Source organism: Galeopterus variegatus, unplaced genomic scaffold (genome assembly GCF_000696425.1).
Source record: "Galeopterus variegatus unplaced genomic scaffold, G_variegatus-3.0.2 Scaffold4507, whole genome shotgun sequence".
Lineage (NCBI taxonomy): Eukaryota > Metazoa > Chordata > Mammalia > Dermoptera > Cynocephalidae > Galeopterus > Galeopterus variegatus.
In genome coordinates this window covers 6520-28060 of record NW_007730618.1, presented here as the reverse complement: position 1 = coordinate 28060, position 21541 = coordinate 6520, and the positions used below count along the sequence as shown (strand labels likewise).

The following is a 21541-nucleotide window of genomic DNA, read 5'->3' as shown; positions in this document are numbered from 1 at the left end:
GGAGGAGGGAAGGGAGGAAGGGAGGGAGGGTGGGAGGGAGGGAGGAAGGAAGGAAGGAAGGAAGGAAGAAAGGAAGGAAGGGAGGGAGGGAGGGAGAAAGGAAGGAAAAAAGAAAATATAGAAACAACAATCACAATAATATGTTAAACTTTCAAAAAAAAGAGAATGGAACTGTGGTTATTAGTGGTGGGAAAGAGGGAGGGGGGGTTAGTGAGAAATTGGTTAAAGGTCACAAAGATTGATTGCATTTTGTAAACATGAATACACTAATTATCCTGATTTGATCACCACATATTGTATACAGGTATTAATATTCAAATCTGTACCCTACAAATATGTATAATCAATTGTTCTAATTAAAAAACTATCAAAAAACAAACAAAAAAATTGTATGGCAGGGACCAACACTGGATGGCAGGTTTTTGATACTCAAAGGTTGTCAGAGAAGATGGCCCTATGAGGAATGCTGGTGGCAAAAGAAGAGGGCAGGGGACTGCCACCCCACACACAAGAGATCAGCTTGATGGCATTCTATGACCCATATTTATTTATGACTTAAACAGTATTTCTAAAACTAGGGCCCTTGGGTATGTTCTCAGAATCCCCTATGAATGTTTTTAAATGTTGTGTTTCCATTTCAATTGTAATCACACACTTATGTTCTGAGGCATTAGAATAGCAGGGACACTTTAAGTTCACAGTCATTAACCTCAAATGATCCCTTGTGTAACCTGTTAATCCTACCACATTTCCCTAGTAAATGTACTCTCCTACACAATTATTTCTCCTCTCTTCTCAAACCTCTAATATATTCTTTTCCTTCCTCACTCTCAGCTGATAACACTCCTTATTTTACTGATGAAACAGAAATAAAAGAAGAGGATTTCCACATCCCCACCCCCAAAATCTAGCAAATCTCCTTACACCTCCCCCTGCCCTCCCCTTACGCTGCCTTCAGTGTCTGAGAGATGATGCTCCATTCTCCTGTCTATGGCTGACATCTGCATGGATGCATGGGTATCATTCGTGCTCGCCCATTAAGGACATCTTGCAATGTCCCCTCTCTCATTCAACTTTTCCTTCCCTATTAGATCATTCTCTTTAACTTATAAACATACTTCCTAAAAACACCTCCCTTTCTCCCATATTTTCATTGAACTATCACCCCATATTTTGCTGCCCTGTATCAAGAATTTCTAGCAAGAGTTATCTGTACTGACAAGTTATCAATCCTTGTTAGCCCATGTTCTCCCCTGCCACTCTGTCTTGAACCCAGTTCAAGGCTGTTGTTCCCATCACTCCACTGAAACAGTTTTTGCCAAGGTCAAGACTGTGCTTCGTTTTGCCAAATACAATAGTGAATTCTTAGTTCTCATTGTACTTGATCTATTAATAGCACTTGACACAGCTTTTCATTCCTTTCTTGAAACACCTACTCCGTTTGGTTTACAGGACCACCACTCTCTCCTCTGCCTCACCAGCCTCTCCTTCTCAATCTGTGGATGGCTTATCTAGGCACCACCTGTGAGAGTGTACCAGTCCACTTCTCTACCTTCTCTCACTCCCCAGATGATTCATCTAATTTCATAGCTTTAAATGCCATACACACCAACAGTTCTCAAATTTATACCTCTAGCTCAGACATCTTTGAAATCATGCATCCAAATACCTACCTGGCATTTCTACATAGATGTCTAATAGACAGCTCAAACTTAACATGTCCAAAACTGAATTCTTGATTCCACCCCAACGTGCAAGACCAATTCTCTTGCTCATCTCAGAAAATAGCAACTCCACTTACCCACACTTTCAGGCCAAATCCTTGAGTAAACTTTGAGTTCTTTCTCTCCAACCCAGAATCCAATAATTGCTCACCACCTCCATTAGTCCCCACTCTGCTCCAAGTCACGTCATCACTCACTGTGTCATTGCATTAGCCTGCCAAGGGGCTCTCACTGCCACTCTATATGGTCTCTATACTGTCTCTTCTCTATAAAGTAATTGCAGGGCTATTTTAAAAATTTAACTCAGATCACATCACTCTTCTGCTCACGGACCTCCAGTGGTTTCCCAACTCTCTAACAGGGAAAACCAAAGTATTCACCACAGGATACATGGTTCTACATGATTTGGCTCCTGCTAACTCTCTGACCTCATCCCTACCACTCTGTTCACAGTGGTTTCCTGGCTGTTTTTATCATTGCTTATAACATGCTTCCTGCTTAGAGCCTTTGCTGTTGCTTTTAGCTCTGCCTCATGAGTTGATTCCTCACTTCCATCAGGGGCCTGTCTGCTCAAATACCACTTTGTTTAGAGAGGCCTTCTATGGGAGGCAGAATTTTAAGATAGCCCCAATATTCCCATTCCCTGATGCACATGTCCTGCAAAATCCTCTCTCCCCTTGAGTATGAATGGAGCCTGCAAATATGATGGGATGTCACTCCTGTGATTAAGTTACATTGTGTGGTAAAGGTGAAGGGATTTTGCAGATGTAATTAAGGTTCTGCATCAGTTAACTTTGAGTTAACTATCAAAAGGCAGATTATGTTAAGGAGACTGGCTTAATCAGGTAAGAAACCATTAAAAGAAAGACTGAGGCCTGGGAGAGGAGGGGAGGGGAGATGGTCTACTGCTGCTCTTGCAAAAGCAAATAGTCCCGCTGTAAACTGTTTGTGGAGAGGTGGCCTGTAGGAGTTGAGGGCCCCAGTCTACAACTATAAGGAATGAAATTCTGCCAACAGCCCAAAAGAGTTTGGACGAGGACCTTGAGCTCCAGATGAGCATGCCTTAATTTCAGCCTCGTGAGACACAGAGCAGAGAACCAGCTAAGCTGGGCCCACATTTCTGACCCACAGAAACTGTGAGATCACGAAGGGTTTTCCACAGCAATAGAAACTAACACATCTTCCATAATATAGAATACCCCCCTTACTTTCTGTTCTCCTGACAGAGCTTTTCTTTCAAAGAACTTGATATATCATATATATAATTTGAATATTTGAAAATTTCCTCTCCCTTGCTCTAGAATGTAAGTTCCTTGAGGGCAAGAAATTTGTCTTTTCTTTTTTCCACTACTACATCATAGCACCTAAACAGTGTCATGCATACAGTAGATGCTCAATAAATATTTATAGAATGAATGAATGTATTTACTTTAGCACAGAGAGTGATCACAAACATGTAATAGCATTTAGCTTTTAATTTTCAAAGGCTATTTCTCAAAATGGAGTACAAGGATATCCCCCCTCCACCCCAGGTAATCTGAGAGATTCGTGAGTTTGCAAATATGAAAAGCAATAGGTTAAACAAATAGCTTTTAAACATTTAGAGTATACAAACTGCTATGGACTGAAATGTGTCCCCCTAAAATTCACATGTTTAAGCCCCAACCCCCAATGTGATGGTATTTTGAGATACAGCCTTTGGGAGGTAAGTATATTTAGATGAGATCATGGGGGTAGGACCCTCATGACGGGATTAGACCTTATAAGAAGTGCCACCATAGAGCTTGCTCTTACTTTCTCTCTGCCATATTAAGACACAGTAAGAGACGGCCAGCTCCAAGTCAGGAAGAGAGTCCTCAGAAACCAACCATGCTGACACGCTGATCTCAAATTTCCAGCCTCCAGAAATGGGAAAAAAAATTTCTATTGTTTCATGCACCCAGTCTATGGTTTTGTTTTGTTTTGTTTGCCAGCCCAAGCAGCCTAAGACTTCAACAATTAGCATAAACATGTATTCACTAAAAATAAGTCATACTAAAGTTAATTTCTATTATATGAAAGCATTTCTAGGTGGTTAGATCCATTAGGAAAATGCTGTTTATGTAGTATTCTGAATTTCAACATATTTAACAGATCCCTTTATGATAATCTTCTGAACAGTTAGTAAGATGTCTAATAAAAGGCAGTAGAGTAAATTGAATTTGTTTCTGGTTGAAAACTATACCAAAGAATGCTAGTTAATTATTAAAAGTCATTCAGAAAGTGAGTGGTTTCTAACAGATGCCAGAAAACTGTCCTCCCTTAAAAACAATTAAACATGTCAATCAATGTTTTGGAAAAAGATTAAAAGACAGGTTCATCAGATCAACCAGTGACATATATCCAAACATTGTAACTAATATGATGCACTGACAATCATGATTGAAACATATGGTGGGCAAGAAATGAATTAAAATCAACAGATTAATTATTATAGTAATAAATGATAAGCCATACCTAGAGTTTTAAAATATGAGTTGCAGTTCAGAATTAGGCTTGGTAGCCCTTCAAATGGAAAAAAAAATAGAATCAATTGTTTTTACTGCTGAATTTATGCTGAACTTGTCACCAACATACAAGAATATTTCAAAAGGCAATGAAATGTTAGACTAGTTTAGGAGAAATATAGAGTGTGAACTGCAAAAAAAATCACTTTTTATTAATAGATTCCAGCCTACTCAGACCACATCTGGAGTCCTATATTTAAATATGGGTGACATTCAAAAGGGTCAAGGGTGACATTGGGAAATAGTTGCACGAAAAGAGTTCTGAGTTCAAATGGGATTTAGATTAAACACTGTCAAACAAATTCTTTTCCTGCAAAACTTCTTTGAACATTTGATATGTTAGTGTTCCTTGTGATTTCCAAAAAAGAGGTGTGTGTATATTTGTGTACAGATAGATGGATAGTGTGCATTGTTTCTTAACTCATTTGAACACGGAATCCTTTCTTCATGGAGCATCTTGTGGGACCAGTAATCTAAGCCACAAACTCATGAAAACAACAACCTAGACTCATGAGAGAAAAGGCAACAAAAGCACATGTAGACTAAATGTTTTTTTTTTTTTCTTTTGTCCTTTTTGAGACCAGCCGCACAACGCTCAGCCAGTGAGTGCTATGAGCGCACCGGCCATTCCTGTATAGGATCCGAACCCGCGGCAGGAGTGCTACCGCGCTCCCAACGCCGCACTCTCCCAAGTGCGCCACCGGCTCGGCCCGACTAAATGTTAATAAAGGTTAGCAACCAGGACTGTGAGGGCAACATAGAAACTACGAACACCATGAGAAGCAAGACTAAAGATACTTGCAGTACTCTGCCTAGTAAAAGAGAACAAACCTCACAAATATACAAAGGACTCTCAGAAAAATGAGGGAATGCATTTGCTTTATATTGTCCTAGTACCTATAGCAAAACAATATCTGGAGGTAAGGCTCGGCAATATGCATTTTGACACATTCTCCAGGAGACTTACCCAGAGAGCCTGATATTTGCTCTAAGGGTATAATTAGAACCCATAGGAGCCCAGTATAGGAAGGTCAGTTGAATCTTCAGAAGTAGGAAGAACCTTCTAACAATTAAAGCTTTTCTCCTTCAAAGGGGAGATCACACAGAAAAAGTGAGCTTCAGTATGCACAAAGGCTAAGTAAACATTCAGTGGGGATGTGAAGGAATAGATTTTCCCACACATAAAGTAGAGACTGGATTGTTGGTTTATAAAGGTCACTTCCAACACTGCACACTCAGTGGGCTAGACTGCAACCTCTGCAGTCTTGCTGACGACCGTACCTCAGTGACAAACACTGAGCCTGGCATACAGTGCCTGGCATACAGTGAATGAATGAGTAATTAAACAGGAGAAAATTAAAAGAAAACAGTATCTGGTTCCAAAGTCAAACAAAAAGGGTATGGGCTATTTCATTCTTTGGCAATTGCTAAATTCACTAATTGTAAATAATAATCAAGGCTACTTTCAAATGTAAGAATAGTCTTGTAATAATTTCACTTCCTGACTGGGAAATTGACTCTGAATTAAATCACACCAAGGGTTAGTGTGAGGTTCCCCTGATAGGCACGTGAAAATGCACTTCAGACTGTAAAATGACCTTGACCACAAGAAGTAAGGTGTGATTGTGGCAATGATAATCTGCCCTGATGGACTACAACTCAGATGGCTGTCAACTATCCTGGAGGAGGAACCTGCTTTTATAGCCACGGCTCTGAAAACATCTAATAGCCACATGCTTTATTCATTTAATTGTCAGAAAGAGAACATGGGTATAACTTCTTTGAAAATATGATGGTATTTTGCTTGATCTGGTAAATTTGGCTGTTTGCAATCGAGTTTAAGCAATTTTCTTTTGTCTCGAGATACAAAGTTCTTAAAGAATATTGCAATGATGGACCTTTAAATTTTAAAAATCCTTAAAATAGACACAGCTTTCATTCACTAGAGTATAGACAAGGACTATACTGTCCAATACTATATTTGTAACTATTTCCTAGAAGACTGAAGGTTCTTTCAGAATATATCTGTCATTTCTCCATAGTGGCTGATCAAACCTGCCACTGAAAAATGTTCTGAACGTGCAACTTGTAGTACAGCATGCTTTATTTCTGTCAGAGACCGACTGCTGAAGTGTGAAAGAAACTCATTAAAAGTCTCTTACTGGGATCTTAAACATTGTAAAAAAGAAAAAGAAAGAAAAACCCAAGGAAAAAAAGGCAAGGAGGAAAAAGAAACCTAATGAAAGATATAGTGAGCCTGCAGACCCACTCTTCTTTCTTCTTTAGTAAACAATTAGAAGAGCACAATTAGTCCCGGGAATACAATATACACTGGTTGTTTGAGGAAATCAAATAAGTTAACAATTTTATTTTATGCTAGTATTATGAAAAGTTAATGAAGGAGATCAGAATACTGTACTGTAGGAGAAATGATACAAAATAAACAACAGTATTATTCACCTCAATCTTAAAACGAGGTTCACGGCACAGGAACCTTCTCTGTAGTCTTCACTAGCATTGGGTTGGCCCTTTAAAAACAAAACAGCAAACAGTGTTATAAACTTTATTGTCAAAGAAAGAAATAAAATCACAATATCCCTCAATTTATACGCCCCTTTTATTTCTGGAAATTTCAAAACGAGGTCTTTACACCTGCAGGTCATATTTGGCCTCACAACACCTCAACGTGAAGGCTGGAGTGATGCCTAATTCCCACCACAACTGAGAATGTGAACATTTCATACAGAAAGCCTCAGTTGTGGGAATGAAAACTATAAACAATTGGTACAAGCTGCAGCAAGTCCAAAGAAGGGTCAGCCATCTAAAGGGACATCTTGCAATCCGAGCCATGCACTGATACTCACTGGGCTGTGGTTATGCACCAGGGTTGGGCACATTAAACCTCAAGATGCAGAGAAAGGTAGAACCCAGTAGATTAGGCAACCATTTATCTTTGTTGCCTTTCTTACCTAGAGCCTATATCCTTGAACACAGATTATCAACCATGAGTGCCTCTACTGCCTAGCCCCACCCTATTCCTAGCAATGTCTGGACAGGAGTCAACCTTCTTGGTGGAGCAGGAAAAATAAGGGATTTCTGGTCAAGATACATCTCTGCCACTGACAAGCTATGCAACCATGGCCAAGTCATTCCCTGAATCTATTTTCCCATTTACAAAATGGGGATAACACCTGCCTCAAAAGGTTACTGAAGGAATAAAATAATATACGACAGTACTTCAAAAAGTTTGGGGAAAAATATAATTAAAAGACCTTCATATGTGAAAGTGAGTCATAAATTTTTTAAATGTTATACTAGTTATCCTAATCTCTTTTCCTGTTTCCTTTACTCTCTTTGCCTTCTGACCCATTAGTATTCCCAACTAGCCTTCTATCATTCAACCAATCCCTACAGTTCATCTCAAGGTACTTTACTGAGTTGCCTGACATAGTGTGAAAACCTAAACTGAATGCTGTTCTGCCTCTAACCAGTGGTGTCACCTGGGGTGAGCTGCTTAACCTCTGCAAGTCTTTGCTTGCTCAGCTATAAAGTAAGCGCCAAGGACTAGCTATCTGACCTCAAAAAGGCTTCCGGCAAGCACAAAATTCCATCACTCTAACCATCTCCCCAATGTACAGCTGTTTCATAAAACAGATCAAGTAAAATAGAAGTGAATTTAAACAGAATATACAGATTTTGAAAACAAAAAAAACAAACAAACTGTGATCCTAAGCCTGATGGTGGTTTATATATAGTATAACCACTTTGGAAGCTTGCCTGTTAATTACACAGCAAAACCAGAAGAATGTGAGCCTGCACAACAGCTCTATGACCGTAGTCCTTTCCCCCGGACTGCTCTACATCCTTCATTTTCACCCAACATGACTCACAGCACATATCTTCTGTTACATAACTTTAATAAGAATGCATTATAAGTGCATTTCACAGTCATTGGACTATTATTTTTACAAGGCAACTTGTAAAGATGAATTGGCTCATAAAAGTCAATGATAAAAGAATTATTAAAACAGGTTACAGAAATCCAACCAGGAGCAAAAAATAAAAGTATCAATTAACCACAAAGTTTTATGGGTGGAATATAATGAGACAGTACGCCATTTTCTTTCCTTTTTTTATTTCCCACAATACCCGCAACTTCAGTCTGGTTATCAATTCTCACTCTTGAACGTATCATTCAAAAGTCAGAGGTCCTGCAAAGCAAGCTCAATAGTAAACAGTACTCTTTCTCTCCATATATTTTTTTTAAAAACTTACAAATCCCTGATTTGGAAGCTCTTCTCTGAAATGTTGGGTTTTTCTAAAGATCTATCTACAAAACATCTGAAACAGAAATGACTGGCAGAGGAACTTACCTGAGAGTCGTGCACAGAGAGAGACTGTATTTGCTCAGGGATATTGCTGGCATTCACCGCAATCTGTTAAGAGAGCCACCATTACAGCATCAAGGAAACCAAAATGAGACATTGTGGTCAGTGTAAGTTACATTAAGTCCAATCATCAGAGATAATCATTTTCAAAAGATCTTAAAGCAGTATTTCCCAAAGTGTGGGCCTTTGACCACCTGCACTGGAATCACCTAGGACAGGTGTTAAAGACTCTTGCACCTCACCCAACCTATGATTCAGAATTACAGGGAGGCAGAAGAGACTCTGTATCTTTAACAAGTTCCCTGGATGATCCTTAGGCTTTTAGAGAACCACTGAGCTAAAGTGAAAAGGCATGGACTATTTGATATTTTAAACTTAGTAACAGAAAGATGTCGAAGGACAATTTTTTCTTGTTGCAAAATTTCATTTAAACTTAAGAAACCCTTAATCAAAGGATATTAGGGTTAGTAAAACCTGCCCCTTTAATTGTTACTTCAAACAATTTCAAAAATATGTAAGAGTAATTGGGTTTTTAAAAAACACTTTTCCCAATAGAAATGCCAGCATGATAGGTTATATTTATCTCTCAAAGTTGGAAACCTGGCCCTAAGGTGACACCTAAATTATTTTTGCCTCAAGCCCTACTTTGGTGAAATCTTCCCTGAAGCAAAACTTGAAAGACAAAAAAAAAAAACTCAAAGAGAAAGAGCAATGAAATGAACGAAACGGATCTCCTGTTTCTCAACTTACAATCAATTTTAAAATCATCAGAAATCATCAGAAATTCTTTGTGGCAAGATTTTTCTAAAGTTCAAGAGCATAAAATTCTTACTCTCAGTGCTTCCAAACTAAAAAGCTTCTGCACATCAGGGGATACAATCAACAAAGTAAAGAGACAACTTACAGAATGGGAAAAAGTGTTTCCAAACCACACATCAGACAAGGGACTAATACCCAAAATATGTAAGGCACTAAAATAACTCAACAGCAAGAAAACAATAACCCAATTAAAAAATGGGCAAAGGATCTGAACAGACATTTTTCAAAAGAAAACATACAAATGACCAATAAGCAAATGAAAAAAATGCTACAAATCACTAATCATCAGGGAAATGCAAGCTAAAACTGCAATGAGATATCATCTCACTCCAGTGAGAATGGCTATTATCAACAAGACAGAAAATAAGGGCTAAAGAGGATGCAGAGAAAAAGGAACCCTCCAACATTGTTGGTGGAATGTAAATTGGTACAGCCACTGTGGAAAACAATATGGAGGTTCCTCAGAGAACTAAAAATAGATCTGTCTTATGAGCCAGCTATTCCACCACTGGGTATATACCCAAAGGAAATGAAGACGCCTGCACTCCTATGTTCTTCACAACACTATTCACCATATCCAAGAGATGGAATCAACCTAAATGCCCATCAATGGATGAACGGATTTTAAAAAACTGGGGTATATATACACAGTGGAAAACTATTTAGCTATTAGAAAAATGATATCCTATCATTTGCAGCAAGATGGATGGAACTGGAAAGCATCATGTTAAGTGAAGTTAAGTCAGGCACAGAAAGACAAATACTGCCTGATCTCACTCATATGTGGAATCTTTTTTAAAAAAAAAGTGGATCTCAGAGAAGAAGAGAGTAGGAATAATGGTTACCAGAGGCTGGGAGGGGAGGGGAGATGGGAGGAAGGAAAAGTGGTGGACTAACAGGTACAAAACTACACTGTCTACCTAAGTGAATCATTGTGCAGTACATGCATGCACTGAAACAACACACTGTACCTCACAAATACGTACCAGTAAATGTTTAAACTAAAGAAAAAAAACTATGTGAGTTCTGAAGTAACAGGAAGAGGTATATTGATGTCTACAATGTACTTTGAAATGCATCAAAAATTAAGGTGGACAGAAAGATAAAAAGATGGATATGTATGTGATAAAGCAAGTATAGTAATAGTAGGGCCTAGTTGATAGGTATATGGTGCTCATTATAAAATGTGTTTTAATGTTGCTATATGTTTAAAAATTCTCATAATAAAATGTTGGGGAAAAATTAGTCTGTTAGAACAACCACCTGCATTCATTAACCAGCCAGAGGGCCTGGGCCTATACCAAATGATCTCTTGGAAAGAATCTTTCAGGCTGATTCCACAATCTGAATTTACATTTAAGATACAACCAAGCCACATCAGCACTTACATCATATCCTATCTTAGTCAAAAAACAATGATAATATGAAAAATCTTAGTGGCATTTAGTAAAGAGAGACAACTTCTCTTTCCCCTGGCAAGGCCCCATCTCCTGCCCTGAGCCCTTACTCCTGGGAAATCATCAGGATGGAGAGCTTACTCAGACTAGACTGAGAGCTGGAACCCTGCACACACCCTGCAGCCTCACTGTGTAGGGGTAACCCTGCATACAGTGAAGGGACCTGCCTCCCTGTCACTGGTATACAAGCAATACGGATGATTCTTCAGAACATGTGCACAGATGGGCAGGAGTATCGGAGAGGGAGGTTCCTGTACAAAACATCTTCCTCGACAACCAACTGCAGTCCCCCAAATGTCACTATTATGGATCCATTCTATGGGATTAGGGCATAGCTTTTGGGGCACACTCTTTTAAATGTAAAAACTTACAAGAGAGCTAACACAGTCAGCAGTTGTCACTCATCAACAGTACAACAGAAATTTATCATACATATTTTTTTCCTTTTAAACAGTTTCCTTTAAAAAAGGGCAATTGTGAGAATGGGTGTTTTAATAGAAGGAGGAGAAAAAAAATAATAGATTAATGTTGGGCACTGTCCTGGAAATAGACCTCAGTGGGGATGTGGGACAGGGTAAAAGAGAGGAAAACATCTCAGAATGGAGAGAAGAAAGGGACAACATCTGCTTTCGGACTCTTCATAGAGTCCTGCCTAATCTTCTCAACTTCTATTTTAAAATACTGTAGCTAAACATGATGTGTTATACTAGACTGGATCCTGGAACAGAAGTGCATTAGTGAAGAAACTAGTGAAATCTGAATAAACTCCAAGGTTTACTGGACAGTAATGTAGAAATACTGGTTCCTGAGTTGTGACAGACATACCAGAGTTGTGTAAGAAATTATCAGTGGGGGAAACCAGGTGATAAGTATAGTGAAACTCTATACTATCTTTGCAACATGGCTGTAAATCTAAAATTATTTCCAAAATAAGTTTATTTTCAGAATACAGTAGGTTTAGATTATCAGCAAATCTAACTTTCATCACAACTACTCAGATGGCCTGTCACCTGTCTCAATAGTAACACCTTTGAGAAAGTGGTATCATAAAGCAGTCTGTGATGATTAGGCTAAGCATAATAAACTGAGAGAAATCAAATCTTTCTCTCCGGGTCGACCCCTTGGCGCACTCGGGAGAGTGTGGCGCTGGGAGCGCAGCGGCGCTCCTGCCGCAGTTTCGGATCCTACATAGGGATGGCCGGTGCACTCACTGGTTGAGCATGGTGCAGGCGACACCAAGCCAAGGGTTGTGATCCCCTTACCGGTCACAAAAAAGGACAAAAAAAAAAAAAAATCTTTCTCGCCACCTACATATGAATATAAAACAACCATGTATGAGAGTTAACAGGCATTTGGAAAACATATTTTCACCAGAAATAATTTTCAAAAGCTAATAGTAGTTTTAAAAATCATCAGGTAATAGCAATGAGTATTATAAACAATAAATTTAGCCTTCACATTGTATCTAATGTCTAGTAAAATTAACTCAACCTAAATGCTCACCAAATATATTTTCTCCTCAGAACAATATCCCAGAGTTGGGATGCAGATTCACTATCATAAATAACATAGTCTAGGTCTCGATAATGAAACTCTTCAATATAGCTCTTGTGAACCCCACTGGGCTTCGGTCAAAAAACTTTCCCATCTGCTTCATTACACATAATTAAATAAGAACAACTTTCCCATGAGATTCCCAAAATGTTTTTCTTAGGTTTGTTTGTTTTTTTAATTTATGATACAGATATTTAAAATAAATCCTCAGGAATTTTGAGCACAAAATATTCCTGGATTCCAATCTGGACTTCTGGATTCAGAGTGATCTGTGCAGTTTTCATAGCCAGTAGTTGTCAGTCCCAGCCACACATCAGAACCATGTGAGCAGCTCTTTAAAAATCAGAGTTGCTTGGACATCACTCCAAACTTCCAGATCAGAATGTCTGCACTGAGTCTAGGCATCTGCATTTTTAAAGCTTTCAGTTTTTCTGATGTGCAGCAAGTGCTGGGAATCACTTATTTTCATGTCACCTAACTGAGGTACTGCTGTAAAAAAAATGTTGCTTTAATAAAAGCTTTAGCAAATTCCTCCACGGTTAAATAAAATTTAAAGATGAAGTCAATTTTACTTTTTATATAGAAAATTAGGGTATAATACAAAATTGACAAAAAGTCATAAAACATGTACTTATCATTTCAGAGTCTGACAAAAATAAATTCCAAAACCACTGGTCAAAAGAAGATCAATAATGGGATCATAGTCAAAAAGCTTTATATTAGCCAAAACGCTATATAAGCTAGGAAACACTACCTAAAGTGGCCAGTCCTTGCTTATACCACCCCTTCCCCAACTCCCAAAGAGATGAAAAGCTTCCAAAGAGCAGGCTGTCTTTGCTTTTGTATAATTCCCACAGTGCCTAGCACAGCTACATGCAGAAATGAGGTATGGTTTAAACACTTGTACAATTAACATTATTAATGTTACTATTATGATTATTAATCTTTAGTCTCTACTGGTTTCTACCACTCAAGTGAAATAAGATGATAAATAAATGAAATGAGTATGAATTATCCACTTGTTACAAATTAGCAATTGCTAGTGGGTGATTAATACTTTGCAAGGCCATATCTATAATATAAGGCTAGGAACACAGAACCAGTTTTTCAGTGCATCTGGCTATGAATCTCGAAAACTTTACAGTTATATTGGAAATTCTCTTGGACTTAGGAGGATCTCCAAATATGGCCCAGAATCAGGCACATCTTCCCCACTCTGGACTTCTCAATCTTCTCCAACTAATGCTGTAATACCTGGAGATTTTGTGCCTCATAGTTCCCAGGAGACCACATAGCCCCTCACAAATTAAGCTTTCCTAAAATGCCCCTCCTTTATTGCAGCATCTCACTGTGTTTAAATATGGTACCACTAAGACTACATTTCCTGAACTTCACCTCAATTATGTAACTTCTTCTTCTGAACTTTATCCCCACTTCTGACCTATTCACAAATGCTATATGCCTATTCATGCACTTGTTTAATGTTAGTATTTCTGTGCAAGGGTCACCAGCAAGCATATATACAGTGTCTACTAGATGCAAAGGGAACACAAACATAAATAAGATACAACCTAGTTACCAGTCGCTTTTAGTCAAAACATAACTGAACTACAATTTAAATGACAAGCATTATTGAAAAGCCTATTAAAATGTAAACGCTCTGGCATTTAAATGTGCCATTCGGCACAGCTAAGAAATTTCTTTCTCAAAGATGTTTAAAGGTATAAGATACACCCTCAGAGGTTACTGACAGCAGTGGTGCAACTACAAAAATTCAAAATCATCAGATGCTTAAACAAAGCAATCATAATCCTAAGTACCTATACTTTACTGGTATATGTGTTGCCCAAAATGCATACACAAAAAAGTTAATGGAATGATTTTGTAATTGCAACCTAAATGCTCACCAAGGAGGAAATGGTTAAATAAACCATTTCCACCCATCCAGTGTAATACTAGGCAGCAGTTAAAACTAAAAAGGCATATCTATGATATCTAATGTGGAAAGATTTCCAAGACAATGAGGCAATTTGCAAAAAAAAAAAAAAGTTATAGTTTTTATAATTCCATTCATGCTTTCAAAATGACATGCCTGATTTCTTTACATGTTTGTATGGAAATGAACAGGAAAATGTTTGGAAGCAAACACTGCTAACTAACCTCTCTGGAAAGAAGTGACAGTCACAGAGGTGAGGGGAGTAGCAGAACAAAAGTGGTGTTTCGGTTTTATTCTATGTAATTCTCCTATAACTCTTTCAAAACTTTATTCTATGTCCCTTCTGAATAAGGACTTCCCTGACCAGCCCACTTGAAATTACAACCTCCTATCCTCTCCTTGCAACCCCACCCCAATCCTAGTTTTTTTTTTTGTATTGCTTCTATTCCGCTGTAACAAACCACATAATTTATTTACTTATTAAGGTTCCTATATATTATCTACCCTCATTAGAATGTAAGCTCTGCAAGGACAGGGCTTTTGTTCTGTTCTTCTCACGGTGTAGACCCAACACCTATTAAAATAGTGTCCGTGGTAGGCATATAATATATATTTGTTAAATATTTACATATTTAACATTTACTTTTTAATTCCCTTTATAATAGATAAAATACTTTACACTTTGCTTTACAGAAAGCAGTTTTGGGTAGTTGGAATACCAGAGGGATGATTTAATTAAAGGCTTAATGAACCCAGGAACCATCATTTTGGTGTCACTCAGGATACTGAAATGCCAGCCCTGTGAAGAGGAAAGGGTGTCAAAAAACTAGCCTGAGATGCTGTGCAAATAGCAGGTGGGACTGACTGTTCATAAAATTTGGTGGGAGTGTTTACATGCAAACACACGCATCCGTTCACAGAAATAAGAAGCCTACTCATATGTTTCCTTAATTATAACCCAACATGGGAACAGACATATGCCACTGGGAAATCAAATGAGTGTAGACACAGTGAAGTGTCTACAACTTTCAATTCCCACTCAAGAAGGTCAATAGTGATGCTTGAGGATCAACTGACAGCATGGTATGCATTATTCCCTTTTCTGTCTATGTGGAAAATATTTCTGCCAAAAAGATACTGCCATTATTCAAATAACACATCAGTTATCAGAGCAATTTCAACAAGCACACAGTAAGATACTGTCTTAACAAATCCTCATGAAGACAGGCCTACCCCCAACAGTCTGTTCTAGCAAGGCAGGATCCAATGAATATAATCCAATGAAGACAGCCTTTGGTAAACCAATAACAAATGCCTTCTGAGTAACCAGTGCTACCTGAACCATGTTTTTTTGTTCTACTTCTAAGCGGAACTGACACTTTTAGTTAGAGATGCTCTTAGAAACAGATGAAAAACCTGGACTCTGTACTTCACTCTAGATAAAATGGGAAAGTGGGCAAGGAGAGGGCGGAGTTCATGAAGCCTTGTTAAGATCTTTCTAAAAACTCAGCATGTCTATGTAGACAATGTGTCCCGTGCTGGGGCTTGTCTCTATTGCTCCTAACAGAAGGGAACAACGTCCTGGACCAAAGCTTATATTTTATGCATGAAAGGGAAAGATTAATTCATATGATAAACAGGAGAAACAGGATTTGAAGGAGAGCTACCACTGGGAGGCAGGCAGACTGAAAAGTCCCCAGGAAAGGTATCAATGTGGCATGAAAGATCGAGAAAGAACAGAAGGAGGAAAGAAGAGGGGAAAGGGTGGCTGGTGGCCACAAGAAGGCCTAGCGGGCTACTGCCACTTAAAATTGCATGGTAAAATTTACTCCATTCAAACAAAAGGAGAGGTCTGCTCATTTTAAAAAGTTGGGATGGGTATCATACGTAGCTCAAAGTTTTCTGTTTTCTTAATGAGAATTTATCAATGTATACATTAATTACCAGATCTATAAGATATTTGAAGCTATTTAAATATGCTCAAATTTCCTCTAGGAGAATTAGCAAGTCCTGTGAACTACAGTCATCATTAGGCATTAAGATAATTAGTCAGAGGGAGGAAGGAAGTAAAAAATGATCTCTTTAGCAAAAGATGACCAGTTCTCAAAGGGGAGCTGTTAAAAGTATATTCCTCACCTACTGAGTTACTCAGGAGATTTAGAAATCAAGACCAACAGATTCAACCCAGTTTCTAACCATTTTAATATCTGCTTTATTGTAAACTGAAAACCCAAAAGGAACTTTGCCTCTATGCTTACTATGTTTTCTGAATGACAGTAACATTAAAAGTTAAAATTAATTGATTACCTAGTCTGTGCTAAGGACTCCACTGAGTATCTTACGTATGGGGTTTCATCAATCCTCATGGCAACTTTATAAGTGCTGTGATCAGCCCCATCTGACGAAAACTGAGACTCAGAGAATAAAGTAATTTGCCCCAAATTATACGGCCCAAAATAACTCAGACAGAATCAGGTCCTACAAAGTCTATGTGCCTTTTCTTCTATTCTACTCCATGAGATTTTGAAGCCTCTCTCCCAAATGGATCACACTGTGATACTACAAAGGGGGGATGAAGTGGCGGAAATAAATAAATAAATAAATAAATAACCGCTGCTCACCTCTGGATTTTCTTCTTTTACTCTTCGTGACTGTAAAACAATTATGTGTCCATTAATACAGACAAAAAAATACCACAGAAATAAAATTTACATAGGTTAGCTAACCGTCATCCATGTCATTTACCTTTTCTTGAGAAAAAGCTGCCTTCCCTTCTTCGCTTTTTTCATCCATCTCATCGTCACTCCACTCCCAGTCACCGTCTTCGGTTTTGTGAAGGTGACCGCTTGACCCAGGAACTCTTCTTACCTGAATCAAGACAAGCCCACACAACTCTTCACTGGTCGAATGTGAACAGTGCGCCGGTGCCGTCCTCGGACTGCACGGCAGGCACACCACCCTGGAAATACACTAAGTGGTTAGGCATCCAGGGACGACTGCAAGTTAATACCCCAAAAGATTACACAGCCTCCAGACTCCCATGCTCGCCCTTTCCCCAAAAATACTGTGTTCTTGAGATGCATTACTATACATGCGTAGAACAAAATATTTTCGAAAAATATCAGAGAAGCCAGTAGGGATCAGGCTCAGTTTGCACTTTTACTTCAGTTAATGACTATTAGTTACTATATGAACAAGGCCATGTGGCAGACTTCAAAATCACTTGAGGAAATGCATACAAGCACTGACTAATGACTGAGCGATGGCAGGGAGCTCACTAGACTACAGGTACCAGTGACCTCAAACCTAAGTCAAAAAAGCAAACGCCCTTCTGCTGCCACCTCACTCTTTTTTGGAACCTGACATCATGCTTATTTTCCCAGGATTCTGCTCAACCTACCTGAGCCAAACAAAACAGTGTCAGACTATTCTTAACACACTTTGTAGCATTTATGAGACTTGTGAGGTTGCTAGGAACATAGCCTTATAATCACCAGCCATGCCAATGTTTAGATTATAATCGGTCTTCCTCAATTATTTCAAATTGTTGTGAGCTAGGGTAGAGATGTAATCCACAGAGCATGCTTTCCAAATGTCTTTGTGGTTGAAAACACAAAACTTTTAAAAGGACAGGATGACTGAGAATGAGCATCTGACCAAAGCAATTTGCCTTTAAAAACATGTACTGAGACGTGATTAAACAAAGCACTATAGGAGATGAATGCGATATGGACATAACAGCCAATGGTCCGTGGATTCATAGGAACTCCCAGAGGAAAAAGACCTTGCGATGATCTAGTCCAATCCATTCATTTTACAAATGAGAAGACAAAAGCCCAGAAAGTGACCCAAGATCGCGTAGCCCTGAGGGCAAAATCAGGGGAAGAAGCAAAGCCTTCAGATTCCCACGCAAATGTGAGTTGCCTTATACCGCTGAAGGATAAAATGCCTGGAAGAAGTTGACTAAAATGTCCTGTGAAGATGGTGAAAGACCATAATATGAAGAAAGACTAGACGAGAAACTATTTAGTTACATTACAGAAGGTGCACTGACCCCAAGGGAAATACCACAGAACTTTAAGTATTGATCAGATCAATGCGAAGCCATCACAACACATGCTCACGGTTGAGCTTGATTTGAGGGCATTACCATGTCCAACTTGGAAAAGTTATCCAGACCACGTGGTCTAGAAGATTTGAGCTCCAAAACGGAGAATTAATAGCAAGTAAAAAGTTTTTATTCATAATTGCAAATAGTTGTGCTTGATTTAAAAAAAAAATAACAACAAAGAACTTTTTTCTCCACTCCAAAACATATTTTCTAATTAATTCACCTTTGCAACACTTAGTTCTTAGTAAAACCCCTTCTGTGCTTGACATAGATATTTCTTCCACTTGCATCTTGAGTTGTTTTAAAAATCTGTTCTAAAGACAGTGATTTGAATGGTGCTCATAGAAACTGGCAAAGTACTGTAGAAAAAAATGCTGAAATGCCCTTCAGAATTTTCAGAACAGATTGCTCATTTTAAAGCTACAAAGAAATGACTAAGGGAAGAGAAAAGAATTTTCTGTTCACATATACAATAAAAGTAATTATTTTCTTAGCAATACTAAATCAGGGTGATAGCAAAATAGAGGGACATATGTTAATGACAACATTTAAAAGAAAAAATTTAAAACCACACCTATTACAAAACATACTAAGTGAGAAAACAAGGAAATTTTTTTTTACCAGGAACAGAATAAAATTCCACCAAAATTCAAAATCACAAAAAAACAAGGATGATTGATGAATTAGTATTCTTCAAGAGGCTACACTAACTACACTAAGGAAATCTCTCTCTTTTTGGAGAGTAGTCCAGCTTTACACCCTAAAATTTAATTTATTCCCTCTTCCCCTTCTGGCTTATGTTTATAAGATCTATCATTTTCATTTCCACAAGAACAATCAAACTACAAACAAAAAAATAGCCAACTTCTTCCATTTCTATTTTATTTTAGAATCCTGGCAGTGTCTGTCTTATTTGCTGGAAGAGAGAAAGATAAAACAAGGTCTGAGGCTAGGATTATAGCCCTGGACATTGAAAGCAATGATGGGATTGGGCTTTTAAGCAACAAATACTGGTTAAACAAATAAGTGTATAAATGCTGACCATATTAAGACAAAGAACATCCAAAAATCAATGTAGGGAAAAATATTGGTATAATAGTAGCAAAAATAACACAAGTTTATCTTTGAGAATGGCCCCTCAGCTCACTCCTAGGAATAAACTTACCACATAACTTGAAACCCAGGTTTCATGGTGTATTTATACAACATTGACTTCTACTAAAGAGAAGAGAAATCATTTTTACAAAGTTACATCCTTGCAGGGAGTTTGTAGATATGACCGGAAACAACTTTTATCTTTTAGAGCCAACTAGCAAATGGTCTTATTTAGGAACTGAAGAATACTTTGCAAAATAAAACCTTCAAAAAAAGCTGTGTAAAAGCTTCTGTATTGGGGGCCCTCTTCGCCCCCTACAATGATGAGAATGGAGATTGTTTACTCTTAGAATAACAACTGCATTATTATTACATTGCTCTTGTTTTATTAAATGATATGGTCACTTAGCAAAGCCAAGAGGCGGTACAATGAATTTATTCTCTATTTTCTCTGTCAGTGTATTTTTTTTTTAATCCATTGCTTCTCAGAGAAACGAGCTCAATTTAAGTGATACCTAAAGGAATTCATAATCTCATAAATTGTTTAGGACACAGTTGGCAAGAGTGAGGTTAGAAAAAGTTTTACATGCAGTAACATTTATTCTCAACACTGGGAATATAATACAATTAAGCAGTTGTATTTATACCATACCTGAAAAGGAAAATAATATTTTCTCCATTTCTCCAGATGGCATCTTTATGAAATTCATTAAATAAATGAACCAAAGTTCTGATACCCACAGGAAAAGAAGACAGTTTCAGCCAGCAGACAGAGGAGCAGTGTGGTTCAATGGTCAGTTCTAAGGGCCACCAAGTAAAACGTCAGAGGCAGGACTAGGGGATGGCAGCAACATGGGGAACTGTCAGCAGAGCAGTCTGACTAACCATTCCAGTGGTGTCCCTCTGAACAGGAGCTTTCTATAAATACTAGGTGTCACGACTTCTGTGCAATATGGCAAAGTGCCGCCTGGCCCCTGACACCAGAACAGGAAATGACAGTAAGGAGAGTATAAGACAGCCAGCAGATAAACTTCCCATGTAGGGTGCTAAATATGTCAGCAATGCATAGCACACCACTGAACAAAAGATGAGTGTGACCCAAAGAAATACTGACCAAAATTGAGTAGAATGTCTCAATCCAGCATGCCCAATCCCTTCCAAAGTACCCGCCAGCTTCTTCCACTGCCACATTAACTTTTTCCAGGACGAGGGATTTCACAATCTCCTTAGAACGACTTTCTTTCCCTCTCAAGGGCATGCTGTGACGCGGCCTCTCCTCTGCCTACCAAACACACTGTGTGCCTGACTACATCTAAACCTGAATGATCCAGCAGCCACCAGCCTCACGCCTGCCCATCAAGTGCATACTGGACAATGCAGAAAGCAACACACAGCAACATTTCTGTCATCAGGCATCTTACCAACCAGAAGTATAAACATGTTTCTGACTAACTGCTATTTATAGAGTACATGAGGCACTGCCAAGCAAACAAAAAAACCTTCTGAATCATCAAAAATTAACAAACAAAATTAGACTTGGTCAGGTTTTAGCAGTAAATATTTTACTGTCTTCGTAGCTCACACTCTGACGTTGCCCCCTCTGACACCCACCTCTCTGACATCCTGCACCCACTGCCTGGCCTCCCTGTACTGTCCAGACCTACGTCCCCTCCTCCTTCCACCCAGCCCCACCTAGTTCTAGCCCTCATCACACAAGGCCTGGAACTCACAGCTGACTCTCTTGATGCTGCACTTACTAGTACCCCTGGGCAGATGCACCCTCCTATCCAATGCACACCTGAGAAGAAAGCCCTGGAGTCAGCCCAGACATCCATTCTCCAATCCTGAATGGCTGGCGAACAGTCGCATAGCCACGCTGCCTGGTGCTATCACACCAGCCACTCCTAGTCA

General features: G+C 38.7%; 1 protein-coding gene across 1 annotated transcript in view; it reads right to left on the bottom strand.

The window, feature by feature from the left end:
• Positions 1–20888, bottom strand: part of LOC103603224 (STE20/SPS1-related proline-alanine-rich protein kinase-like) — a 117542-nt gene extending 96654 nt beyond the window's left edge. Inside the window, exons 1-5 of the mRNA XM_008587717.1 lie at positions 20745–20888; positions 17170–17292; positions 17046–17075; positions 8644–8706; positions 6731–6798 (exon numbers count right to left, since the gene is read on the bottom strand). Coding sequence (XP_008585939.1) covers positions 6731–6798; positions 8644–8706; positions 17046–17075; positions 17170–17292; positions 20745–20888 — 428 coding nt within the window. The remainder of the gene's footprint in view (positions 1–6730; positions 6799–8643; positions 8707–17045; positions 17076–17169; positions 17293–20744) is intronic.
• Positions 20889–21541: the final 653 nt, after the last annotated feature.